The sequence below is a fragment of the Anolis carolinensis genome, chromosome Y (assembly GCF_035594765.1).
Source record: "Anolis carolinensis isolate JA03-04 chromosome Y, rAnoCar3.1.pri, whole genome shotgun sequence".
NCBI lineage: Eukaryota > Metazoa > Chordata > Lepidosauria > Squamata > Dactyloidae > Anolis > Anolis carolinensis.
Genome location: NC_085848.1, coordinates 290810 through 318417, shown reverse-complemented (window position 1 = coordinate 318417; position 27608 = coordinate 290810). Strand labels below are relative to the sequence as shown.

General features: G+C 47.7%; 2 protein-coding genes across 4 annotated transcripts in view; one reads left to right on the top strand and one right to left on the bottom strand.

Annotated features, from left to right (window-relative positions):
* The window catches only part of rsph14 (radial spoke head 14 homolog), a 122636-nt gene that overhangs the window by 26092 nt on the left and 68936 nt on the right, over positions 1–27608 (top strand). Inside the window, exons 2-3 of the mRNA XM_062958819.1 lie at positions 9876–9978; positions 11448–11566. Of these exons, the coding sequence (XP_062814889.1) occupies positions 9876–9978; positions 11448–11566 (222 nt within the window). The remainder of the gene's footprint in view (positions 1–9875; positions 9979–11447; positions 11567–27608) is intronic.
* Positions 9231–27608, bottom strand: part of LOC134292938 (guanine nucleotide-binding protein G(z) subunit alpha) — a 37667-nt gene continuing 19289 nt past the window's right edge. Inside the window, exons 2-3 of one of the 3 annotated variants that reach the window (XM_062958816.1) lie at positions 21213–22611; positions 9231–14398 (exon numbers count right to left, since the gene is read on the bottom strand). In XM_062958816.1, the coding sequence (XP_062814886.1) occupies positions 14054–14398; positions 21213–21935 (1068 nt within the window). In that variant the 5' untranslated portion in view covers positions 21936–22611 and the 3' untranslated portion in view covers positions 9231–14053. The remainder of the gene's footprint in view (positions 14399–21212; positions 22612–27608) is intronic. The other 2 variants (XM_062958817.1, XM_062958815.1) reach the window with 2 other exon arrangements.

Sequence of the window (27608 nt, the reverse complement as noted above, 5' to 3'; positions counted from 1 at the left end):
TCTGAGGAAGGGGGGCTTCTTCTGAGGGGAGACCTGCCTCCTTGGGCCTTTTCTGAGGGAAGGGGGGCTTCTTCTGAGGGGAGACCTGCCTCCTTGGGCCTTTTCTGAGGGAAGGGGGGCTTCTTCTGAGGGGAGACCTGCCTCCTTGGGCCTTTTCTGAGGGAAGGGGGCTTCTTCTGAGGGGGAGACCTGCCTCCTTGGGCCTTTTCTGAGGGAAGGGGGGCTTCTTCTGAGGGGAGACCTGCCTCCTTGGGCCTTTTCTGAGGGAAGAGGGGGCTTCTTCTGAGGGGAGACCTGCCTCCTTGGGCCTTTTCTGAGGGAAGGGGGGCTTCTTCTGAGGGGAGACCTGCCTTGGGCCTTTTCTGAGGGAAGGGGGGCTTCTTCTGAGGGGAGACCTGCCTCCTTGGGCCTTTTCTGAGGGAAGAGGGGGCTTCTTCTGAGGGGAGACCTGCCTCCTTGGGCCTTTTCTGAGGGAAGGGGGGCTTCTTCTGAGGGGAGACCTGCCTCCTTGGGCCTTTTCTGAGGGAAGAGGGGGCTTCTTCTGAGGGGAGACCTGCCTCCTTGGGCCTTTTCTGAGGGAAGGGGGGCTTCTTCTGAGGGGAGACCTGCCTCCTTGGGCCTTTTCTGAGGGAAGAGGGGCTTCTTCTGAGGGGAGACCTGCCTCCTTGGGCCTTTTCTGAGGGAAGGGGGGCTTCTTCTGAGGGGAGACCTGCCTCCTTGGGCCTTTTCTGAGGGAAGAGGGGGCTTCTTCTGAGGGGAGACCTGCCTCCTTGGGCCTTTTCTGAGAGGGAAGGGGGCTTCTTCTGAGGGGAGACCTGCCTCCTTGGGCCTTTTCTGAGGGAAGAGGGGGCTTCTTCTGAGGGGAGACCTGCCTCCTTGGGCCTTTTCTTAGGGAAGAGGGGCTTCTTCTGAGGGGAGACCTGCCTCCTTGGGCCTTTTCTGAGGGAAGGGGGGCTTCTTCTGAGGGGGAGACCTGCCTCCTTGGGCCTTTTCTGAGGGAAGGGGGGCTTCTTCTGAGGGGAGACCTGCCTCCTTGGGCCTTTTCTGAGGGAAGGGGGGCTTCTTCTGAGGGAGACCTGCCTCCTTGGGCCTTTTCTGAGGGAAGGGGGGCTTCTTCTGAGGGGAGACCTGCCTCCTTGGGCCTTTTCTGAGGGAAGAGGGGCTTCTCCTGAGGGGAGACCTGCCTCCTTGAGCCTTTTCTGAGGGAAGGGGGCTTCTTCTGAGGGGGAGACCTGCCTCCTTGGGCCTTTTCTGAGGGAAGAGGGGGCTTCTTCTGAGGGGGAGACCTGCCTCCTTGGGCCTTTTCTGAGGGAAGAGGGGCTTCTTCTGAGGGGAGACCTGCCTCCTTGGGCCTTTTCTGAGGGAAGAGGGGCTTCTTCTGAGGGGAGACCTGCCTCCTTGGGCCTTTTCTGAGGGAAGAGGGGCTTCTTGTGAGGGGAGACCTGCTTCCTTCGGGCCTTTTCTGAGGGAAGAGGGGCTTCTTCTGAGGGGAGACCTGCCTCCTTGGGCCTTTTCTGAGGGAAGGGGGGCTTCTTCTGAGGGGAGACCTGCCTCCTTGGGCCTTTTCTGAGGGAAGAGGGGCTTCTCCTGAGGGGAGACCTGCCTCCTTGAGCCTTTTCTGAGGGAAGGGGGGCTTCTTCTGAGGGGGAGACCTGCCTCCTTGGGCCTTTTCTGAGGGAGGAGGGGCTTCTTCTGAGGGGAGACCTGCCTCCTTGGGCCTTTTCTGAGGGAAGAGGGGCTTCTTCTGAGGGGAGACCTGCCTCCTTGGGCCTTTTCTGAGGGAAGAGGGGCTTCTTCTGAGGGGGAGACCTGCCTCCTTGGGCCTTTTCTGAGGGAAGAGGGGCTTCTTCTGAGGGGAGACATGCCTCCTTGGGCCTTTTCTGAGGGAAGAGGGGGCTTCTTCTGAGGGGAGACCTGCCTCCTTGGGCCTTTTCAGAGGGAAGGGGGGCTTCTCCTGAGGGGAGACCTGCCTCCTTGGGCCTTTTCTGAGGGAAGAGGGGCTTCTTCTGAGGGGAGACCTGCCTCCTTGGGCCTTTTCTGAGGGAAGAGGGGCTTCTTCTGAGGGGAGACCTGCCTCCTTGGGCCTTTTCTGAGGGAAGGGGGGCTTCTTCTGAGGGGAGACCTGCCTCCTTGGGCCTTTTCTGAGGGAAGGGGGGCTTCTTCTGAGGGGAGACCTGCCTCCTTGGGCCTTTTCTGAGGGAAGAGGGGCTTCTTCTGAGGGGAGACCTGCCTCCTTGGGCCTTTTCTGAGGGGAAGGGGGGCTTCTTCTGAGGGGAGACCTGCCTCCTTGGGCCTTTTCTGAGGGAAGGGGGGCTTCTCCTGAGGGGGAGACCTGCCTCCTTGGGCCTTTTCTGAGGGAAGAGGGGGCTTCTCCTGAGGGGGAGACCTGCCTCCTTGGGCCTTTTCTGAGGGAAGGGGGCTTCTCCTGAGGGGGAGACCTGCCTCCTTGGGCCTTTTCTGAGGGAAGAGGGGCTTCTTCTGAGGGGAGACCTGCCTCCTTGGGCCTTTTCTGAGGGAAGGGGGGCTTCTTCTGAGGGGAGACCTGCCTCCTTGGGCCTTTTCTGAGGGAAGGGGGGCTTCTTCTGAGGGGAGACCTGCCTCCTTGGGCCTTTTCTGAGGGAAGGGGGGCTTCTTCTGAGGGGAGACCTGCCTCCTTGGGCCTTTTCTGAGGGAAGGGGGGCTTCTTCTGAGGGGAGAGACCTGCCTCCTTGGCCTTTTCTGAGGGAAGAGGGGCTTCTTCTGAGGGGGAGACCTGCCTCCTTGGGCCTTTTCAGAGGGAAGGGGGCTTCTCCTGAGGGGAGACCTGCCTCCTTGGGCCTTTTCTGAGGGAAGGGGGGCTTCTTCTGAGGGGAGACCTGCCTCCTTGGGCCTTTTCTGAGGGACGGGGGGCTTCTTCTGAGGGGAGACCTGCCTCCTTGGGCCTTTTCTGAGGGAAGAGGGGCTTCTTCTGAGGGGAGACCTGCCTCCTTGGGCCTTTTCTGAGGGAAGGGGGGCTTCTCCTGAGGGGAGACCTGCCTCCTTGGGCCTTTTCTGAGGGAAGAGGGGCTTCTTCTGAGGGGAGGACCTGCCTCCTTGGGCCTTTTCTGAGGGAAGAGGGGCTTCTTCTGAGGGGAGACCTGCCTCCTTGGGCCTTTTCTGAGGGAAGAGGGGCTTCTCCTGAGGGGAGACCTGCCTCCTTGGGCCTTTTCTGAGGGAAGGGGGGCTTCTTCTGAGGGGAGACCTGCCTCCTTGGCCTTTTCTGAGGGAAGAGGGGCTTCTTCTGAGGGGAGACCTGCCTCCTTGGGCTTTTCTGAGGGAAGAGGGGCTTCTCCTGAGGGGAGACCTGCCTCCTTGGGCCTTTTCTGAGGGAAGGGGGGCTTCTTCTGAGGGGAGACCTGCCTCCCTGGGCCTTTTCTGAGGGAAGGGGGGCTTCTTCTGAGGGGAGACCTGCCTCCTTGGGCCTTTTCAGAGGGAAGGGGGGCTTCTTCTGAGGGGAGACCTGCCTCCTTGGGCCTTTTCTGAGGGAAGGGGGGCTTCTTCTGAGGGGGAGACCTGCCTCCTTGGGCCTTTTCTGAGGGAAGGGGGGCTTCTTCTGAGGGGAGACCTGCCTCTTTGGGCCTTTTCTGAGGGAAGAGGGGCTTCTTCTGAGGGGAGACCTGCCTCCTTGGGCCTTTTCAGAGGGAAGGGGGGCTTCTCCTGAGGGGGAGACCTGCCTCCTTGGGCCTTTTCTGAGGGAAGGGGGGCTTCTTCTGAGGGGAGACCTGCCTCCTTGGGCCTTTTCTGAGGGAAGGGGGGGCTTCTTCTGAGGGGAGACCTGCCTCCTTGGGCCTTTTCTGAGGAAAGAGGGGCTTCTTCTGAGGGGAGACCTGCCTCCTTGGGCCTTTTCTGAGGGAAGAGGGGCTTCTTCTGAGGGGAGACCTGCCTCCTTGGGCCTTTTCTGAGGGAAGAGGGGCTTCTTCTGAGGGGAGACCTGCCTCCTTGGGCCTTTTCTGAGGGAAGGGGGGCTTCTTCTGAGGGGAGACCTGCCTCCTTGGGCCTTTTCTGAGGGAAGGGGGGCTTCTTCTGAGGGGAGACCTGCCTCCTTGGGCCTTTTCTGAGGGAAGGGGGGCTTCTTCTGAGGGGAGGACCTGCCTCCTTGGGCCTTTTCTGAGGGAAGGGGGGGCTTCTTCTGAGGGGAGACCTGCCTCCTTGGGCCTTTTCTGAGGGAAGGGGGGCTTCTCCTGAGGGGAGACCTGCCTCCTTGGGCCTTTTCTGAGGGAAGGGGGGCTTCTTCTGAGGGGAGACCTGCCTCCTTGGGCCTTTTCTGAGGGAAGGGGGGCTTCTTCTGAGGGGAGACCTGCCTCCTTGGGCCTTTTCAGAGGGAAGGGGGGGCTTCTTCTGAGGGGAGACCTGCCTCCTTGGGCCTTTTCTGAGGGAAGGGGGGGCTTCTTCTGAGGGGAGACCTGCCTCCTTGGGCCTTTTCTGAGGGAAGGGGGGCTTCTTCTGAGGGGAGACCTGCCTCCTTGGGCCTTTTCTGAGGGAAGAGGGGCTTCTTCTGAGGGGAGACCTGCCTCCTTGGGCCTTTTCAGAGGGAAGAGGGGCTTCTTCTGAGGGGAGACCTGCCTCCTTGGGCCTTTTCTGAGGGAAGGGGGGCTTCTTCTGAGGGGAGACCTGCCTCCTTGGGCCTTTTCTGAGGGAAGAGGGGGCTTCTTCTGAGGGGAGACCTGCCTCCTTGGGCCTTTTCTGAGGGAAGGGGGGCTTCTCCTGAGGGGAGACCTGCCTCCTTGGGCCTTTTCTGAGGGAAGGGGGGCTTCTTCTGAGGGGAGACCTGCCTCCTTGGGCCTTTTCTGAGGGAAGGGGGGCTTCTTCTGAGGGGGAGACCTGCCTCCTTGGGCCTTTTCTGAGGGAAGAGGGGGCTTCTTCTGAGGGGAGACCTGCCTCCTTGGGCCTTTTCTGAGGGAAGAGGGGCTTCTTCTGAGGGGAGACCTGCCTCCTTGGGCCTTTTCTGAGGGAAGAGGGGCTTCTTCTGAGGGGAGACCTGCCTCCTTGGGCCTTTTCTGAGGGAAGGGGGGCTTCTTCTGAGGGGAGACCTGCCTCCTTGGGCCTTTTCTGAGGGAAGGGGGGCTTCTTCTGAGGGGAGACCTGCCTCCTTGGGCCTTTTCTGAGGGAAGGGGGGCTTCTTCTGAGGGGAGACCTGCCTCCTTGGGCCTTTTCTGAGGGAAGGGGGGCTTCTTCTGAGGGGAGACCTGCCTCCTTGGGCCTTTTCTGAGGGAAGGGGGGCTTCTCCTGAGGGGGAGACCTGCCTCCTTGGGCCTTTTCTGAGGGAAGGGGGGCTTCTTCTGAGGGGAGACCTGCCTCCTTGGGCCTTTTCTGAGGGAAGGGGGGCTTCTTCTGAGGGGGAGACCTGCCTCCTTGGGCCTTTTCTGAGGGAAGGGGGGCTTCTTCTGAGGGGAGACCTGCCTCCTTGGGCCTTTTCTGAGGGAAGGGGGGCTTCTTCTGAGGGGAGACCCTGCCTCCTTGGGCCTTTTCTGAGGGAAGGGGGGCTTCTTCTGAGGGGAGACCTGCCTCCTTGGGCCTTTTCTGAGGGAAGAGGGGCTTCTTCTGAGGGGAGGACCTGCCTCCTTGGGCCTTTTCCGAGGGAAGGGGGGCTTCTTCTGAGGGGAGACCTGCCTCCTTGGGCCTTTTCTGAGGGAAGGGGGGCTTCTTCTGAGGGGAGACCTGCCTCCTTGGGCCTTTTCCGAGGGAAGAGGGGCTTCTTCTGAGGGGAGACCTGCCTCCTTGGGCCTTTTCTGAGGGAAGAGGGGGCTTCTTCTGAGGGGAGACCTGCCTCCTTGGGCCTTTTCTGAGGGAAGGGGGGCTTCTTCTGAGGGGAGACCTGCCTCCTTGGGCCTTTTCTGAGGGAAGAGGGGCTTCTTCTGAGGGGAGACCTGCCTCCTTGGGCCTTTTCAGAGGGAAGAGGGGCTTCTTCTGAGGGGAGACCTGCCTCCTTGGGCCTTTTCTGAGGGAAGGGGGCTTCTTCTGAGGGGAGACCTGCCTCCTTGGGCCTTTTCTGAGGGAAGAGGGGCTTCTTCTGAGGGGAGGACCTGCCTCCTTGGGCCTTTTCTGAGGGAAGGGGGGCTTCTCCTGAGGGGGAGACCTGCCTCCTTGGGCCTTTTCTGAGGGAAGGGGGGCTTCTTCTGAGGGGAGACCTGCCTCCTTGGGCCTTTTCTGAGGGAAGGGGGGCTTCTTCTGAGGGGAGACCTGCCTCCTTGGGCCTTTTCTGAGGGAAGAGGGGCTTCTTCTGAGGGGAGACCTGCCTCCTTGGGCCTTTTCTGAGGGAAGAGGGGCTTCTTCTGAGGGGGAGACCTGCCTCCTTGGGCCTTTTCTGAGGGAAGAGGGGCTTCTTCTGAGGGGAGACCTGCCTCCTTGGGCCTTTTCTGAGGGAAGGGGGGCTTCTTCTGAGGGGAGACCTGCCTCCTTGGGCCTTTTCTGAGGGAAGGGGGGCTTCTTCTGAGGGGGAGACCTGCCTCCTTGGGCCTTTTCTGAGGGGAAGGGGGGCTTCTTCTGAGGGGAGACCTGCCTCCTTGGGCCTTTTCTGAGGGAAGGGGGGCTTCTTCTGAGGGGAGACCTGCCTCCTTGGGCCTTTTCTGAGGGAAGGGGGGCTTCTCCTGAGGGGAGACCTGCCTCCTTGGGCCTTTTCTGAGGGAAGGGGGGCTTCTTCTGAGGGGAGACCTGCCTCCTTGGGCCTTTTCTGAGGGAAGGGGGGCTTCTTCTGAGGGGAGAGACCTGCCTCCTTGGGCCTTTTCTGAGGGAAGGGGGGCTTCTTCTGAGGGGAGACCTGCCTCCTTGGGCCTTTTCTGAGGGAAGGGGGGCTTCTCCTGAGGGGAGACCTGCCTCCTTGGGCCTTTTCTGAGGGAAGGGGGGCTTCTTCTGAGGGGAGACCTGCCTCCTTGGGCCTTTTCTGAGGGAAGAGGGGCTTCTTGTGAGGGGAGACCTGCCTCCTTGGGCCTTTTCTGAGGGAAGGGGGGCTTCTTCTGAGGGGAGACCTGCCTCCTTGGGCCTTTTCTGAGGGAAGGGGGGCTTCTCCTGAGGGGAGACCTGCCTCCTTGGGCCTTTTCTGAGGGAAGGGGGGCTTCTTCTGAGGGGAGACCTGCCTCCTTGGGCCTTTTCTGAGGGAAGAGGGGCTTCTCCTGAGGGGAGACCTGCCTCCTTGGGCCTTTTCTGAGGGAAGAGGGGCTTCTCCTGAGGGGAGACCTGCCTCCTTGGGCCTTTTCCGAGGGAAGAGGGGCTTCTCCTGAGGGGAGACCTGCCTCCTTGGGCCTTTTCTGAGGGAAGAGGGGCTTCTTCTGAGGGGAGACCTGCCTCCTTGAGCCTTTTCCGAGGGAAGAGGGGCTTCTTCTGAGGGGAGACCTGCCTCCTTGGGCCTTTTCTGAGGGAAGAGGGGCTTCTTGTGAGGGGAGACCTGCCTCCTTGGGCCTTTTCTGAGGGAAGGGGGGCTTCTTCTGAGGGGAGACCTGCCTCCTTGGGCCTTTTCTGAGGGAAGGGGGGCTTCTCCTGAGGGGAGACCTGCCTCCTTGGGCCTTTTCTGAGGGAAGGGGGGCTTCTTCTGAGGGGAGACCTGCCTCCTTGGGCCTTTTCTGAGGGAAGAGGGGCTTCTCCTGAGGGGAGACCTGCCTCCTTGGGCCTTTTCTGAGGGAAGAGGGGCTTCTTCTGAGGGGAGACCTGCCTCCTTGGGCCTTTTCTGAGGGAAGAGGGGCTTCTTCTGAGGGGAGACCTGCCTCCTTGGGCCTTTTCTGAGGGAAGGGGGGCTTCTTCTGAGGGGATACCTGCCTCCTTGGGCCTTTTCTGAGGGAAGAGGGGCTTCTTCTGAGGGGAGACCTGCCTCCTTGAGCCTTTTCTGAGGGAAGAGGGGCTTCTTCTGAGGGGAGACCTGCCTCCTTGGGCCTTTTCTGAGGGAAGAGGGGCTTCTCCTGAGGGGAGACCTGCCTCCTTGAGCCTTTTCTGAGGGAAGAGGGGCTTCTCCTGAGGGGAGACCTGCCTCCTTGGGCCTTTTCTGAGGGAAGAGGGGCTTCTCCTGAGGGGAGACCTGCCTCCTTGAGCCTTTTCTGAGGGAAGAGGGGCTTCTTCTGAGGGGAGACCTGCCTCCTTGAGCCTTTTCTGAGGGAAGAGGGGCTTCTTCTGAGGGGAGACCTGCCTCCTTGGGCCTTTTCTGAGGGAAGAGGGGCTTCTCCTGAGGGGAGACCTGCCTCCTTGGGCCTTTTCTGAGGGAAGAGGGGCTTCTTCTGAGGGGAGACCTGCCTCCTTGAGCCTTTTCTGAGGGAAGAGGGGCTTCTTCTGAGGGGAGACCTGCCTCCTTGAGCCTTTTCTGAGGGAAGAGGGGCTTCTCCTGAGGGGAGACCTGCCTCCTTGGGCCTTTTCTGAGGGAAGAGGGGCTTCTTCTGAGGGGAGACCTGCCTCCTTGGGCCTTTTCTGAGGGAAGAGGGGCTTCTTCTGAGGGGAGACCTGCCTCCTTGGGCCTTTTCTGAGGGAAGGGGGGCTTCTTCTGAGGGGAGACCTGCCTCCTTGGGCCTTTTCTGAGGGAAGGGGGGCTTCTCCTGAGGGGAGACCTGCCTCCTTGGGCCTTTTCTGAGGGAAGGGGGGCTTCTTCTGAGGGGAGACCTGCCTCCTTGGGCCTTTTCTGAGGGAAGAGGGGCTTCTCCTGAGGGGAGACCTGCCTCCTTGGGCCTTTTCTGAGGGAAGAGGGGCTTCTCCTGAGGGGAGACCTGCCTCCTTGGGCCTTTTCCGAGGGAAGAGGGGCTTCTCCTGAGGGGAGACCTGCCTCCTTGGGCCTTTTCTGAGGGAAGAGGGGCTTCTTCTGAGGGGAGACCTGCCTCCTTGAGCCTTTTCCGAGGGAAGAGGGGCTTCTTCTGAGGGGAGACCTGCCTCCTTGGGCCTTTTCTGAGGGAAGAGGGGCTTCTTGTGAGGGGAGACCTGCCTCCTTGGGCCTTTTCTGAGGGAAGGGGGGCTTCTTCTGAGGGGAGACCTGCCTCCTTGGGCCTTTTCTGAGGGAAGGGGGGCTTCTCCTGAGGGGAGACCTGCCTCCTTGGGCCTTTTCTGAGGGAAGGGGGGCTTCTTCTGAGGGGAGACCTGCCTCCTTGGGCCTTTTCTGAGGGAAGAGGGGTTTCTGAGGAAATCCTTCCTCTTTTAGCCTTTTCTGAGGAAAAGTCGACTCCTTTGGCCTTTTCAATGAGAAGAGCAATCTTCTTAAGGAAAAAGATATTAATAATAATAATAAAAATAATAACAACATCAACAATAATAACAACAGCATTAACTTTATTCATATAACTCGCCTCCATCTCTCTGAAGGGACTCAGGGCGACTTATATGGGGACCGTGCCAAGAACAGTGTACAAGATATAGAATAAAAATGTGTAACAATAATATAATTAAAAGTCATCACAAAATACATCAATAGCATCAAAAAATAGCTAAGCCTCTATTCCCTCTTCTGAGGGAAACCTGCCTCCTTTGGTGTTTTCTGAGGGAAAATAGGCCTCTTCTAAGAGGAAAGCCACCTCCTTTGTTTTTTTCTTGGGGAAAAGAGGCCTACTTCATCTAGGGCTATACAAACCCCAACAACCATGGGTCTGCACTTCTTTTTAATCAGTCCATTCGTAACATTGAAAAAGAAACAATACCTTTTTCTAATAATCTGGGCATTGCCGGATACTAGAGTATCTATTGTCGGTATTTATTAGAGTTATGCATGGAATTGGTTCCTACCCTTTTTTGGTGTCTTCCATTGTTTTGGAATCACAAAATGGGAAGCCCCATCTCCACATGATAATCTGGTCAACACGAAAGCAGGTTTATATCTACAGTTGAACTTGACATGACATGAAATGGGGCAAGGTTTACCCCAAAAGCACAACCCTAATATCTGTATCTATTTCCAGGATTCCTAGAGACTCTGAAAGGCCTTCTTTCAGATGAAGACAGTACTGTGCGACGGAAAGCAACCGAAGTATTGTACATTATGGCCTCCCACAACGTTGGCAGGTATTTATTGTTGTTGTTGTTTGTATTGTGAGTTTCAATCTTTAATGATGGTATTATTATTATTATTAATAATATTTTGAAGTCTTCATTTTCAGCCCTATATTATACTTAGTTTTAATTTTAACGCTATTATTGTTGTTAATGTAAGCCTATTATTATGATTATTATTAGTGAAAGTATTTATTATTAAGATTATTAATATTGGAACTATTTTCAACTTTATATTATTATTATTATTATTATTATTATTATTATTATTATTATTATTATTTGAAACACAAGATGAGTCCACAGCAGACACTCTGCTGGCTGTTGTATTGGATCCCACGTCTATTATTATTATTTTTATTATTATTATTATTATTATTATTATTATTATTATTATTATTATTATTTGAAACACAACAAGATGAGTCCACAGCAGACACTCTGCTGGCTGTTGTCTTGGATCCCACGTTGGACACTATTATTATTATTATTATTTATTAGAAACACAACAAGATGAGTCCACAGCAGACACTCTGCTGGCTGTTGTCTTGGATCCCACGTTGGACACTATTATTATTATTTTTATTATTATTATTATTATTATTATTATTATTTATTAGAAACACAACAAGATGAGTCCACAGCAGACACTCTGCTGGCTGTTGTCTTGGATCACACGTTGGACACTATTATTATTATTATTATTATTATTATTATTATTATTATTTATTAGAAACACAACAAGATGACTCCACAGCAGACACTCTGCTGGCTGTTGTCTTGGATCACACGTTGGACACTTTCCAAGTGTCTAGGGCTGTGTGATGCATCATGCGTGCAGATCCCAGTCAGGTGGCCTTCCTTCTGCAGCTGGCAGGTGGGGATTGTGTCAGCACCTATTCTGTTCAAGTGCAGGCCAAGGCCTTTAGGCACTGCACCCAGTGTGCCCATCACCACTCGGACCACCTTGACTGGCTTGTGCTTCTTCTTATTATTATTATTATTATTATTACAGTAGAGTCTCACTTATCCAACGTAAACGGGCTGGCAGAACGTTGGATAAGCAGATACTGATTCATTTGCAAATCTCATAGCTACTCCAGCGCTAATTCAAGCTTGCTAATTGCAACATCCACACTTGCTTCACACAGACACGGGTTCTTTCTCTCATTCTGGACATTCCATAGGTATATATACTCCACTTTGATCCAGTCAAAACATTATGAGAGAATGCTATATCATTATAATTATTAAAACCTTTTTTCTTTAGCTGTATTATTGTCTCCTGCCTCAAAATTTAATCATCATAATAATAACAATAATATAGAGCCTTATCTATGAACCAGTCTCCCTAAAGGGGATTCAAACTTGGCTTTCCAACAATCAAACAACTGTATTTTTTTTCCAAATTCTTTAATTTTTTATAGTTTTGCCTAAATTTAGGGACTTTTGGGGATTATTTTTCCCTAATTTATTTTTAGGACCGGTTTCCTCGAATATGGCGTTATTCCGGCTTTGGCACATCTTCTTAATGATCCAGTCATTATTGTCCGTTGGAATATGCATTACTCCTTGAAACTTATTTCTGAAATGCCAAATGGTAAGACAAAAATTTTAATTATTAAATTATTTAATTTAATTATCAAAATAATTAGTATAATTATTTAATTTTAATTACTTAAAACAATTTAATATTTTCATTAATTAAAATAATTACACAATTTTAAAATTAAATTAATTCATTTTAATTATTTAAAATAATTTATTTAAAATCATTTAATTAATTTAAAATAACTTAATTATGAAAAATTAATTACTTTTTAATTGCTTAAAATAATTTTCTTTTTAATTTAACAAAAATAAATCACTATATTGCAGAACTGTGAAATTCATTCTGAAATTTCTACAAATGACTACAGTTGAAAATATTGTGGTTTTGGAGGATTAATTTATTATCTTTCCTTTAAAGCAAAGGAGGAAACAGCTTGTTAAAATACTTGTCATCATCACCATTTCTTTTGTTCTTTTTATTAAATTTTATTTAAAAACTGTAAAGCCCTTGGCTGACAATCTTCATATAATCAGGAAACATGAGAGAAAAGGGAAGTCAATGTATTTGTGTGAGTGCAAGTGTGCAAGAAAAGAAGAGAGTGCCCTGACGTGGTTTACAATTCTTTGCACATATATTTACACACCTAGCGTAGATCGATCTGCTTAAAAAAGAAAGGAAAGGAAGTACTTCGCATGGAGGAATCACATGACAAAGCAGTTGTGCAAAAAATGGCCAATCTTTGTGGAAAATTGCACTGCATTTTCTCAAACTTCCAAATAATAATTGTAAGTTTGTTAAATAAGTCTTTTACATGGATGAATCATGTTACAGTACCAGTAATGTGAGTCACATGAAAATCTAATGACCCACATGAAAATTGTCATTTTTCTCAGACTTCCACAGACTTCTTAAATATACCATCTGGTATTGTTGGGCAGGGGGAGAATTATAACTCATCACTTCCACTTCTTTTAATTCTACTTAATAAATAAATAATTCATTTAAATATTGTTCATATTACTCATCTCCTTACCTAATAATTACATCACATTAAAATATAATAGTAATAAACAATTGAAATAATAAAAAATTTAAATTAAAAGACTTTAAAAAACTATATTGTAGTTTCACATTGGCATCCAGTAGGTTTTTTTTAAAGAAAGGCATTAATTATTTTTATAAGTTTTATCATTATATTCATCTATATGGCACCCTTGTTAGAATTCCAGACACAAAATAATATTTTTTAATTTAAAAATGAATTAAAAACAAGAACCTACATCTGTTTATACTTTGTTTGTTTGTATTAAGAACACAATTATTCAGTGACATTTTAAAAAAATATGTTAATTAAAAGGAATGTAAAACGAGATATAAAATTATTCTTCAGAGTTTGGCCTAGTCTTACATTTTAGGAATGGAATTAGTTTGTGTGTGTTTAATTTCTGGCTGCATTTTTAGTGAATGAAGGGATTCCCATTAACACTTCATCTGAATATTCGCCATCAATTAACAATACAAAACATGTCAATACAACAAGACAATTAATGCATAGCTTGGGCGTTCACCTCAAAGTTACACAACACACAATTATTGAATCAACGAATACAAATTAATACAATTAATAAGCTTAATTTCCCTTGTATTAACCTGAGCTTCTCGTTATTTTGTTTTTTGTTTTTTTGTAACAAAAAATAAAAATAACAAGCAATTCCATCTCTTGCATTAATTAATTCAATTAATAATTTTGTCACAAAAATTAAATATATATTCAATTTCTTGTATTAATGAACCCAAGACTACCTTTAATTGATTTTGCTTGGACACACAAAACACTGAATTAAATTAAATATATTCCATCTCTTATATTAAGGAACCCAAGTCCTCTACTAATTGATTTTGCTCAATCACACCAAAAATACAATTTAAATTAAATGTATTCCATTTCCTAAATGAACCTTTATCTCCCATTAATTGATTTTGGTTGGACAACAAATTAAATTAAATTAAATATATTCCATTTCTTGTATTAATGGACCTAAGTCTCCTTTAGCTCAGACATTTTTTAAAAATTAAATAAAATATAGTCCTTTTTTGTATTAATGAATCTATATATTGTTATTCTGTTATTCTGATTTTGCTCAGACACAAAAAAAATTAAATAAAATATATTTCATCTTGTTAAGACTGACAAAACATATGATTAATAATAAATAAATACTAAATTAGAAAAATAACTGATGATGAGAGGCAAAAGTGATGTCAGAGTAGCAAGTTTTCTTTTTAAGCTCAGAAACCTGAACCCCTTTTTAAATAGAAGGCAAATCTTTGTTATTTCCCCTCCCTGAACAACAAAAAGAATTAAAAGTGCATGCGTGAAGCAAGGGAGGAGCCCTGTCGGAAGGATGAAGGATCGTGAGTTAATTACCAATCACTCCTTTTTTTTCCACCCGACTGGATTGTTTCCCCCCTGGTTCTTTGAGAGGCCATTGTAATCGGCATCTTGTTTGAGCCCTGTTAATGATAGAACCTGGTTTAGCAAAGCCCGATGTACTTGAGGTTGTTCTGGATGATGACGTCTGTGACGGCGTCGAAGACGAACTGGATGTTACTGGTGTCGGTGGCGCAGGTGAAGTGGGAGTAGATCTCCTTGGTCTCCTTGTTGCGGTTCAAGTCCTCGAACTGGCGCTGGATGTAGACGGCGGCCTCCTCGTAGGTGTTCTGGCCCTTGTACTCCGGGAAGCAGGCGCTCAGCGGGATCCGGCGGATCTTCTCCGCCAGCAGGTCCTTCTTGTTCAGGAAGAGGATCAGCGAGGTGTTGATGAACCAGTTGTTGTTACAGATTGAGTCGAAGAGGCGGAGGCTCTCGGCCATGCGGCTCTGCGGGGGGCGTGGGGGGGGGGAAAGACAAGAGGGGAGGGGGTCAGGCACCACGGCCGGATCAATAATATTCATTTAGATCAGGGAAATAGGGAGACCCTTCTAATCGAATACCCAGTTCAATCAATTCAGTGATTGGACGAATTGTTCAATTAGATTGTTCCTTTACATCGCTGTTAAGAACATCCTCTGAATCAATTAGAAAGTAATTCAGCCACATCAATTCAATACTTATGTCAATTGTTTCTTTAGATAACTGTTAAGGAAGCCCTCTGAATCAATCAGAATCAATAATTCAACTAGATCAATTCAACAGTTTGATCAGTTATCTAAATAGAATATTTGATTGAACACGTAGGCTCACTGAATCATCGGAATCAATTATTTAACTGGATCAATTCAGTAGTTGGATGCATTATCTGATTAAATCGTTCAATAAAATATGTAGGCCTGTTGAATCAATCAGAACCAATCAAACTGGATCAATTCAACACTTGAATCTATTGTTCCTTTAGATTACTCTGTTATGTAGACCCATTGAAACTATTAGAACCAATTATTCAGTTGGATCATTCAATGAAACTATGTCAGCTAACTGAATTGATCAGAATCAATGATTCATTTAGGCCAGTCAATTAAACAAGTAGGCCCATTGAATTGTTGAAAATCAATTATTTAGATCCTTCAATGAGACAAGCAGGCCTACCAACTTAATCAGAATCAATGACTCAGTTTCACCATTCAGTAAAGACAAGTATGCCTACTGACTCGATCAGGATCAATTGTATAACTAAATCAATCCAATCACTGGATCAATTATTCAACTGGATCATTTGATGCAACTAAGGCCCACCAAATTGACCAGAATCAATTATTCAATGTGATTGTTTGATAAAACAAGTAGCCGAAAGATAGCAAATAATGTCAATCAGAATAGATTATTCAACTAGAGTAATTCAATTCAGTCAGGTCAATTACTCAGATTATACAATAAAACCAAGCAGGTCACAGAGTTAATCAGAATCAATTGTTTAGTTAATCTTTAAAATATCCACAGAAAAGCAGTATGGAGCTGGGAGCTGAACTGCCTAACCTAAATGAAACTTGCCAGGCCAGTCCTATTGTTAGGTTATCATATACAGTAGAGTCTCACTTATCCAGGTCTTGCTTGTCCAAGGTTCTGGATTATCCAAGGCATTTTTGTAGTCAATGTTTTCAAAACATCATGATATTTTGGTGCTAAATTCGTAAATACAGTAATTACAACATAACATTACTGCGTATTGAACTACTTTTTCTGTCAAATTTGTTGTATAACATGTTTTGGTGCTTAATTTGTAAAATCATAACCTAATTTGATGTTTAATAGACTTTTCCTTAATCCCTCCTTATTATCCAAGATATTATCCCCCTCGATGGATTGCCACCTTGACGTGGTGTGGGGGCTTGCATGTTCCGATGAACCTGTGGGCACAACCACTGGAGTGATGCACTCCCAGGAGTGGCCGCAGGGGAGGATCCAGACCAAGCACAATCCGAAGACCCAAGACCTCAACGGCGGAGCAGGCGGAGGATAACATGGTACATGTTACAACGGCTGTGAAGGCAGAAGGAGGCTGCAACAGACTGAGAAGCCACTCTCATTGTGTTAACCACACCACTGCTGGGACCTCACTCTGTGAAGACTGTGTGTTGACCGGCCGTGCACTGATCTCCACACTTTAAAAAAAATCACGCACAGGTATCTTCCGAAGTGGAAGACCATCGCCCTCAAACTACGAGGGATCGCCGAAGTAAGTAAGGAATCCAAGATATTCACTTATCCAAGCTTCTGCCGGCCTGTTTAGCTTGGATAAGTGAGACTCTACTGTAGCTTCAAAAAACCATGCAACTATCATCACAACAAACCACATTAAACCTTGTTACAATTTGGTTATCGTTGGACAACTTCAGAGACTGCTCGAGGATCACCAAACACATTAGACCTATGTTACTAAGCTAAGCTCAGAGGCCGGGCTTAACTCAGTGGGCTAAACTGCTAGTTGCAGAAAATCCTGCCAATCAAAAGCTTGTCAGTTCAAGCCCAGATCAGGGTGAGAACTCGCCAAAAGCTCCAGCTCTTTGCCCACCTAGCAGATTGAAAACAGAAAATGTGAATAGATATATATTTTAAAGTGGGGAGGTTATAAAAAGTGCCCGTAAGGCGATTCAATCCAGAGGAGTCTAAGAACAACAAAGCTCCTCAGCATGGAAGATGGAGCGACAGCACCCCCGGTGTCCAGAGTCGAGCACAGCTTCCAAATGGCAGAAATCAAAAACATGGGAAAAGCCTTTACCTCTATGTATTGTCCACAGAGCCGGCCCTAGGTAATTATCAAGAGTAAGCGAACAGAATTTTGGTGCCCCCCCCCCCAAAAAAAATCACTGAAAAATAAAAGCGTTGGATAAGCGAAAACGTTGGGTAATGAGGGATTAAGGGAAAGCCTATTAAACGTCAAATTACATTAAGATTTTACAAATTAAGCACCAAAACATCATGTTTTACAACAAATCAACAAAAAGAGCAGTCTCGACTGCGCTCCTGCATGTTTTGCACCTGAAGCGACCGCTTAATTTGCCTCACGGTTGGACCGGCTCTGATTGTCCATCATTGTTAATTGCATGACGACATTGAATGTTTGCTGTATATGTGTTCTGTGATCTGCCCTGAGTCTCCTCAGGGAGATAGAGTGGAATATAAATAAAGTATGTTATTATTACTGCTTGCTTATCCTCTTACAGCTTCAAAAACAATGAAAAGATTACTTAATTGTGCAAGGATCACATCAATGAAATGCATTAAGTCCATCTTATAGTTTGGTTATTGTTGTACAACTTCAGAGACTCCACAAGGATCATCAAAGCATGTAGTGCCCATTTTACCATTTGGTTCTCCTTGTACAGTTTCAAAACATATGCAAGAATCACCTAAATTCACACAAGGAACACCAAAACCCATTAACCCTACTTTATTGTGTGGTTATCCTTATATAGCTCCAAAACTCTGTGAAACCCATTGGGTCCATCTTACAGTCCAATTATTGTTGTACAACTTCCATGAAATGTGCAAGGATCACCTAAATTTGCAGTTTCAAAACCATGATGACTTGATGACTTGCAGATGACTTGATTTGTATTATTGAAGAACCAAGCACTAATATTAGAAGATGGTTGGATATATTTGAAGAATTTAATTGAAGTGGCAGGCTTCAAAATAAACAGGAAGAAAACAACAATTTTAACAAAAAATATGACCAAGGAGAATCAAGAGAAACTGCAGGAGAGATCTGGATTAAAAGTGGTGACAAAAATCAAATATTTAGGGATATGGATGATGGTGAAGAATAACTAATTACTTCAGAATAATTATCTTGTGAAATGGAAGGAAATAAAGAAAGAATTAGAAAACTGGAAAAATCTTAACCTGTCCCTATTGTTACAGAAAATGCTATACCAGTTCTAAAACCTGCCTATAATTTGCAACATGAAGATCCTTAAAAGATGGAATGCAGAATTGATGAAATTTGTATGGAAAAGGAAAAAGCCAAGGATAAAGTTTACAGTAATGACAGATTTGAAAAAGAGAGGGGGGCTTTGCAGTCCCTGATCTCAAACTTTACTTTGAAGCCTGCACCCTGGTATGGAAAAAATGGATTAAGTTGGACAAGTTAAAAGTGCTTACAGTAGAAGGTTTTGACTTAAGGAAAGGGTGGCACTCATAGAGGCAAGGGTTCGTCCCCTGCTAAAGAAGCCTAGCTTGGATCCCATGATCCTTGCCTACTATCGTCCTGTCTCCAACCTCCCATTCTTGGGTAAGATGATAGAGGGGCTGTGCTGGGACAATTGCAACAATTTCTGGATGATACAGCCGGCCTGGACCCTTTCCAGTCAGGCTTCCGCCCTGGCCATGGGACGGAGACAGTCCTGGTTGCCATTACAGACGAACTTTGTCGCCAGTCTGATAGCGGCGGATCAGCGCTACTGGTACTTCTCGACCTTACCGCAGCGTTTGACACCGTTGACTACGATCTAATGATTCACTGTCTCGCCATGTCCGGAGTTCGCAGCCAAGCCCTCAATTGGTTCAACTCATTTCTGCGAAACCGGAGCCAATGCGTGGAGTATATGGATCAAGTCTCTGACAGATCTCCCCTCCTATGTGGGGTACCCCAAGGTGCAATTCTCTCCCTCTTCTCTTCAACATCTACGTTAGACCCCTTGCTAGCTTGGTTCGGAGTTTCGGCCAAGACTGCTATCAATATGCGGACGACACCCAACTCCTTTTGCGCTTGGAGCCTGGAGCAACGTCAATACCAGACCATTTCACCTTATGTCTGGAGGCTCTGTCGAACTGGCTACGTGCTAGGAGACTGAAGGTGAACCCGGCAAAGACTGAGATTCTCTGGCATGGCCGCTCAACTGATCTGACCCACTTGCTACCCACCTTTGATGGTGCTGCCCTATCTCCTTCGCCCACCGTTAAGAGCCTGGGTGTCGTTTTAGATTCACAGCTGACAATGAAAGCTCAGGTCGCTGCTGCCGGCAAACAGGCCTTTTTCCACCTACGACAAGCAAGGCAACTGGCACCCTATCTATCTGATGAGGCGCTGGCAACAGTCATCCATGCCACGGTCACGTCTAGGCTGGACTATTGCAACGCCCTGTATGTTGGCCTTCCGATGTCCACGACCCGGAAGCTCCGTATTGTTCAGAATGCGGCAGCCAGGCTACTCACAAGAACACCCATGAAATGCCACATCACACCAGTGCTGCAGCATCTGCATTGGCTTCCCACTGATTACCGTGGTCTATATAAGATGCTAGTCCTGACCTTTAAAACTCTTTACGGCCAGGGCCCATCGTACCTTAGGGACCGTCTCTCCTTCTCCCATCATTGGAGGTCGCAACAACCATCCCAACGAGACTTACTTTATGTACCGGGTCCCAGAGAAGTGCACTTGGAGAGGACCAGGCGCAGAGCTTTTTCTATTTCTGCCCCTGCCTTAGGGAATGCCTTGCCGCCCCATATGAGAGCCATGCGTGAGTTGGGGCCTTTCACCCTCGCACTCAAGACCTGGCTCTTTACTAGAGCTTTTAATCTATGTTACTTTTATCAATATTTGTATGTATGTATTTTTATCCTATTTTATCTTGTAAATCGCCTAGAGCATCGTGGATGGAGGGCAATTAATAAGTAATTAAATGATGATGATGATGATGATATTTATGGTATGGGAACAGGGCCGGCCCCACTATTGAGGCACCTGACGCCGCCGCCTTGGGCGCAGGCCCGGGGGGGCGCCGTCAGGCTGGGCGGGAGGCGGGGCACCGCCCTGACGGTGCCCCGCCTCCCGCCCAGTGCGCCCTGGCCCGTCTGGCCTTTTCTAGCTGGCCAGAATGCAGCGGAGGTCCCTGCAGGCCGCAATCGCGGCCTACAGGGACCTCCGCTGCAGTCTGGCCTGCTAGGAAAGGCCAGACGGGCGAGCGGGAGTAGCGGAGGCGGAGCCAGCTCTGACGCCGCTCCCCCCGCCCAGCGTGCCCTGGCCCCGCCTCCCACGCAGCGGGGCCAGGGCACGCTGGGCGGGGCCAGGGCGGGGCCAACTGTGGGCCCGCCCCCCTCACTAATCGCCCTGGCCCCGCCTCCCACGCAGCGTGGGAGGCGGGGCCAGGGCACGCTGGGCGGGGCCAGGGCGCGGGAGGCGGGGCCGGTGGCGGGGGCGCTTTTCAGCACCCCCGCTTCCCATTAAAAAATATCTCCGGCCGGCCCTGTATGGGAAAACTAACATTGAAAAGAACTTTGGGAATCATTTTATCAAATCATCTTTAATTAGGGTCTGTGATAGATATAAAAGGAACTTTTTTACAGAAACACCAAGATGGGTATTCCCACTAGAAGTGGCAAGAATGGTTTTTGCGAAAAGATGGAAAAGTGATGTAACTCCAGAGACAAAGGAATGGCTACTTAAAGTTCTTGAAATAAAGGACATGGACAAATTAACATTCTTACTAACAGAAAATAGTGGTAAAGGGATAAAAATGATGGATTGGTCACCCCTTGAGGAATATATTAAAAGGAAATAAAGATCTGAAAGGGAAAGAAATGATTTTCTTAATGCCCCACATTTTCTTGGGGGATTATTGGGCAGTGAAACAAAAATGGAAGAAAGAAGAAGTCACGAACAACATTTCTCTCTTCTTTTTTCTCTCTTGTTTGTTTTTTTGGTAGATGTGTGTTTTCCCCTCCCCCCCCTTTTTTTTCTCGTTTCTTGTCTCTTTTTCTTCTTTTCTCTGTAGTGGTTTTAATCTTTGATTTAATTGTGTTCAATAAAAAATATTTTTTTAAAAAACCATGAAGGAATTCCCTAAATGAAATATGTTAGGCCTGTCGTACCATTTGAATATCCTCATATAGCCCAAATAAATGAAGCCCATTAAGCTCATATTACCAAATAGTTATCCTCATACAGCATCAGGAAACATGTGAGGATTACCTAAATGAAACATCTTGGGACTGTCTTACCATTTGGTTACTTTCATATAGCTTCAAATAAATGAAACCCATTAAACTTGTCTTACGAACTGGTTATACTTGTACAGCTCCGGAAACTGTGCAAAGATCACCTAAATGAAACCTGTTAGAACAATCTTGCAGTCTGGTCTTTGTCACACAACTTCAAGAAATATGTAAGGATCATTTAAATGAAACCCTAGGCCCATCTTACTATATTGTTATCCGAATATATGTTTTAAAAAATCCCCGTGAGGCGGGCCTTACCGTCTGGTTGTCCTCGTACAGCTTGAGGTCGTATCCGCTCAGCTCGACGCAGAAGATGATGGCGGTGACGCCCTCGAAGCAGTGGATCCACTTCTTGCGCTCGGAGCGCTGCCCGCCCACGTCCACCATCTTGAAGGTCAGCTCCTTGAAGGTGAACTTGTTCTCCACGATGCCCGTGGTCATGTCCCGGGAGCGCAGGATGTCCTCCACCGTGGGGATGTAGTCCGCGGCCGCGATGCGCTCCAGGTCGTTCAGGTAGTAGGCGGCGTTGTCCTCCAGGTGGTACTCGCTGGAGCGGCAGAAGCACTCCTGCACCCCGGGGTCGCCCCACAGCCGCCTCATGACCCCCAGCAGCTCGGGCGTGATCTCCCCCTTGCTCTCCGCGGGGCCCGTCAGCGCAAAGAGCTGCACCGCGTCGTAGGCCCGGTCCGGGTTGTGGAACTCGATCTTGAGGGTGGCCAGCGCCCGGATGATGCGGGTGAGCGAGTCGATGGCGTTGTAGATGATGAGCGGCTTGTACTCCTTGCAGGCCTCCAGGTTGAACCCGCCGCTGTGGATGATCTTCATCTGCTTAACGATGGTGCTCTTCCCGGAGTTGCTGGTCCCCAGCAGGAGCAGCTTGATCTCCCGGCGCTGGCGCTGGCTCTCCGAGCGCAGGTGCCGGTCGATCCGCCGGGACCGCCGCGCCGCCTCTTTCTCCTCCGAGCTTTGCCGGCATCCCATGGTATCACCAGCGGGCAGGCGGGCGGGCGGGCAGGCTGAGAGGGTCCTACCAGTCCTGGACCGCCCTTCTCATCTCCGTGGGGGCTCCTGGCACAAATCCTGCGGGTGTCCCACCCACAACACACGCCTGAAGGATCACCTTCGCTACAAGAGGATGAATGACTGATGGATGGACGACTGCTTAATAGACAATCATTCTACTTTTTTGCTGGTTCATATTCCTGTTATATATATTTTTAAAAAGATGAATAACAGTTTCACTGATGATTATTTCAATACAAGTCACAGCATTCCCATTTTCTTTTCAGTTTATATTCCTATTCTTGAAGAAGGAAATTGTTTTTACAGGTTTATAATTCTAGGAATTATTGTTTCAGTACAAGTCACAACATTCCTGTTTCCTATAGCTTTGTACTCCCATAATCGAAGGACAGACAATAACGGCTTCACAGGTGATCATTTCAGTCACAATGCTCTTGTTTTTATGTATTTATATTCCTGTAATCGAAGAAATGAATTAATAAACAGCTTCACAGGTGATTGTTTCAATACAAGTCACAGCATTCCCATTTTCAACTGCTTTATAATTCCTGTTATTGAAGAAGAAACAGACAAATAATGGCTTCACTCATGGTCCTTTTTAGTCACAACATTCTCATTTTATGGATTTATATTCCTGTAATCAAAGAAGAAACAGATAAAAACAGCTTCACAGGTGATCGTTCCACTACAAGTCACAACATTTCTATTTTCTATGGGTTTATCATTTCTACTATCAATGAAGAAACAGATGATTTGATCATTTCAGTACAAGATGCAACATTGCTGTTTTTTACTGTCCACAAAAGTCAGTTCCAAGAGGATAAAGCAACAGATGAATAACAGCTTAAAGGGATGACTATTTCAATCGCAATATTCCCATTTTTATGGGTTTATCTTCTTGTTATCAAAGAACAGAGGCTGTGTTAACACTGTTCACAAATCAGTTCCAAGAAAACAAAGCATCAGATAGATCATGATTCTCTCGTTTTATGGGAAGTTTGCTCGCATTCCAGTTATTTAATATGAACTATTAACACCCTCCCAATGCTCCAAAATAGATCAATTTGGCGTGAAGGTCAGTCATGACATTTCAGCATCAGAATTCCCCCTTTTTCACTTAGGAAAATATTCCAGGAAAACATGGTGTCAAGCTTAACGTCCTTTTTCCCCAGGAACATGGATTCTGGAGGCTCACCTGTTCAAAGGAAGATAAGAAGAAGAAATAACCATTTCTTTTATGCCAATTAACCACAGCAGGTTAATCGTAATATACACATTGATCCCCTCCAGGTCCTACCCAGCAGGGCCAGGAGCAAGGGCACATGGTGGGTAGGACCTGGAGGGGATCAATGTGTATATTACAGAAATGCTTTGATATGTATCTTTTATAGAAGTGAATATTAGTATGTGTGTTTGTAATTTTTTTATAGTATTTATGTGTTGACTATGCTGTGACCTGCCTTAAGCCATGGAGAGAGGTAGGTAAGAAATATAATAATAATAATAATAATAATAATAATAATAATAATAATAATAATAATAATAATAATAAAACTTCCAAAGGCTTTGAAGCAGAGGCTGGATGGCCATCTGTCAGGGGTGCTTTCAATGTCATCTTCCTGCTTCTTGGCAGAATAGGATTGGACTGGATGGCCCAGGAGGTCTCTTCCAACTAGGATTATTATTAAAATTATAGTGGAGTTTTAGCTTTAAAATCTCCATCATTTAGACATACACCCCCCTAAAAAACCATGGGAATGTATGTATGTATGTATGTACCACAAAGGCTCTTATGTGGCATGATGGATTGGGGCCTAACTTAATATACATATCCTTATATATCAAACTTAAAATAATTATGTGTCTATTCAATCAGTTGGGAATAGCTCTACTGTCCACCCCATTCCAAGTCTCTTATTGGTTGTAGCACTTTAGCCATCTAGCGTATCCCCTGTGTTTACAACACTCACGCTGCACACTTTGGCCCAGCTCATTTTTATGACTTTTACTCTGGTGCCTAAATTATGTTTTACTATGGTTCACCATTTTTATTTTGCTATGATAATGTGTGTAATTTTGTACTTTTATTTTGATATATTTTTATTTTCTGTATATTGTAATTACACGGGCTTGGCCCCATGTAAGCCACTCTGAGTCTCTTTGGGGAGATGGAGGCAGGATACAAAAATGAAGTTGTTATTATTATTGTTGTTGACACAAAGACATAGTATGCCACAGCAAACGAATATATATGCTGGATTTTGTGTCACAAAATCACAAGTCAAACACTTCCAAGTTGTTGTTGTTGCTGTTATTATTATTATTTAAAAATACACATCATTTGTGCTTATGACCTCACATATGAACAAATAGGTGTGTATATTTGTACATCAAAGTCTCCTATTTGGCTTGATAGATTAAGACAAAACCTGGCACTACATATCTGTTTTTCTCTACCCTAAAATCATTGTGAGGTTTTTGTTTAAAAATCCAAAATTTGGGGTAAATGGCCCTAAAAATGAAGGAACAGGTTGTTATATGCAGTCCTCTGATGTGACCACAAGAGGGCAGTATATATAGACAGATAGTAGTGGTAAGAGGGTTATAACATTGCCATGGAGACATTCCAAGAGGGGCAAAGTGTTGTCATGGAGATATTCTAAAGGCGGAAGTGAGCTGGAGAAGGGAGAAAACAGACATTAAAAGGGCAAAAGAAATATTAAGAAACTTGACATTGTTATTAATTTAGAATCATAGAATCCTAGAGTTGGAAGAGACCTCATGGGCCATCCGGTCCAACCCCATTCTGCCAAGAAGCAGGAAATCGCATTCAAAGCCTCTGCTTAAAAGCCTCCAAGGAAGGAGCCTGCACCACAGTCCGGGGGAGAGAGTTCCACTGCCGAACAGCCCTTCTCCCTGTGAGGAAGTTCTTCCGGATGTTCAGACAGAATCTCCTTCCTTTCCTGTCGTTTGAAGCCCTTGTTCCCTTGCGTCCTAGTCTGCAGGGCAGCAGAAAGGAAGCTCCCTCCCTCCTCCCTCTGACTTCCCTTCACGTATTTGTACATGGCCCTCATCATGTCTCCTCTCAGCCTTCTCTTCTGCAGGCTAAACATGCCCAGCTCTTTCAGCCGCTCCTCATGGGGATTCTTGTTCTCCAGACCCTTGATCACTTGAGCCTCCCTCATCCTCTGGACGCTTTCCAGCTTAGAGTCACCCTCTCCCTTCAATTGCAGTGCCCAGAATGGGGCACAGTGGGATTCCAGGTCAAGTGGCCTGGCCAAGGAGGAATAGACTTCCCTGGACCTAGACGCTATTCCCCTCTTGATGCAGGACAGAATCCCGTTGGCTTTCTTAGCCGCCGCACCACATTCCTGGCTCATGTTCCCCTTCCTCCCCACGAGGACTCCAAGGTCTTTTTCGCACACACTGCTGTCAAGCCAGGCATCGCCCCCCATTCTGTGTCTTTGATTTCCATTTTTTCTGCCGAAGTGAAGTATCCTGCATTTGTCCCTGTTGAACTTCATTTTGTGAGTTTCGGCCAATCATCTCTCTAGTCTGTCAAGATCGTTTTGGATTCTGCTCCTGTCTTCTGCTCCTGTCTTCTGCCCCTGTGACCTCCCCTTGAGCTGTTTATTTGGGATTATTGTGCTTTCCGTACTTGGTCCTTGCTGTGTTTGTGCAGCCCTCCGTTTAGCCTTTTGGCGGTTCCCTGTAGTCGTGGGTAATATAGTGTTCGCCAGGCTGTTGTTCCCCTCCCCCAGTGGATCTAGTTTAAAGTGTGCCTGATGAGGTTTGTCAGTCTGTGTGCAAAAAGATGTTTTCCTACTTGTGTGAGATGCACCCCATCACTTGCTAGTAGGCCATCCTCTTGGAAGAGTAGACCATGGTCAAGGAAGCCAAAATTCTCCTCTTGACACCATTTTCTGAGCCAGTTATTGACCTGTATTATTTTTCCGGCCCTTGTAGAGCCGTGTCCTACAACGGGGAGGAGGGATGAAAAGATCACCTGTACATTACACAGTTTTAGCTTACTTCCGAGGGCTCGAAAATAATTTGTGATCTTTTGAAAAGTATGCCTAGCGGTGTCATGGGTTCCTACATGAATCAACATAAGGTGGGGAGGGTGATGGGGCTTTAGGAGCCTGCTGAACCTCTGAGTGATATGGTGTATTTCTGCCCCCGGGAGGCAGCATGTTTCTCGGGCCATCCCATCCGGTCTGGAAATGATGGCTTCCGTTCCTCTAAGGAGGGAGTCCCCTACTACCAAGACCTGTTTCCTTTGAGGATTGACAGGGTCCCTTTTATGCAAGACAGTGTGTATGTCCCCTGAAGAGTGTTCCTGTTGAAGTGAATCGTGTAGGTGTAAAGTGTTGTCCTCCTCCTCAACATCCCCAGTGCATTCATCAATGACAATCCATTGAGATACATCCGAGAGCCCATCACTCTCCCAAGGATGTTCCTGTTGCTCCTGGTCTACGATTGGGGAAGGAGCATCTGCATGATTGTGTAAGTGTGAATGTGGTGATGCACTGTCCCCGTCAGGGCTATCCCCTGCGCATTGATCCAGGGTAGCCCACTGAGTGGTATCTAAGAAACTGTGGTCCTCCACAAGATGTGTTTCCTGATTGTATGTTAATGGTGTTAGAATTTCAAATCTGTTGTGTAAATCCAGCTGAGCAGAGGAGTTCTGCAGAGGCTGCCTGGTCCTGTGTCTCCTTCTATGAGTGACCTCCTTCCAAGCCTGAGAGTTGTCTACCTTTGAGTTGATCTCCCCATAAAGTTCCTCATCCTGCTGTTGGTGTGATGCGGGTTGTGTATCTAGAACAGCGTGTTGTGCAGTGACCAAGAAGAGCTCGAGTTCCTGAATGTCCTTAAGGGTCTTAATACGGTCCTCGGGTTGTTGTTGGATCCTCTGCTCCATCAGAGTCATCTGTTTGCATTTGGAGCAGATGTAGTTGTGTGAAAATTTTTGTGTGAAAAAGCGGAACATGCCACAGCTGGTGCATGCGATGGGAAAGTTTTGCTTTTGTTGCATCTCTTGGTGAGTGTGGTGGTCAAGTGGGATCTTTGTACAGCTAAGTAATATGCACGCACTTTATGTGCAGACTGCCCCAAACCACCTCTTTGTGTATTTATGTTGTTTTGTTTTCTGTATGTACTGCAAAGGATAATTAGTAAAGGCGACTAACTGGCAAATATAGCTTTCCCAGGCACTCAATTCATAGGGGACAATGCCTGCTGTCAATCAACTTAAGTACCTGGCTCTCTTTCAACACAACAGTCACACAAAAGTTAGACTTTGACAACAGGAGCCAAGCCCACACTCAGTTTCAAATCTTAGCTGCTTCGAGAGATCTCCCTCCTTTGATAGGCTCTATCTGTCCCCTTCTCTAGACACTACACAAGATGGAGATCCTTGCAGCCCTTTGAATTCAGAGAGCTGACTAGGCCCTCTTAATAACCTTTCAGTAGAGCCAGGATCTCTGGGGGGTGGGGTCCGGGGGGGGAGGGTTCCATCGAGGGTTCCATTGAGGTCGTGTGGGGGAGGAGGGGGTGTGGCCAACAGTTTCCCAGGGAGAAGCGCAACAGGTGTCTTGCGACCCTGGAGAAGGTTAGGTGTGGTAGCCTCCA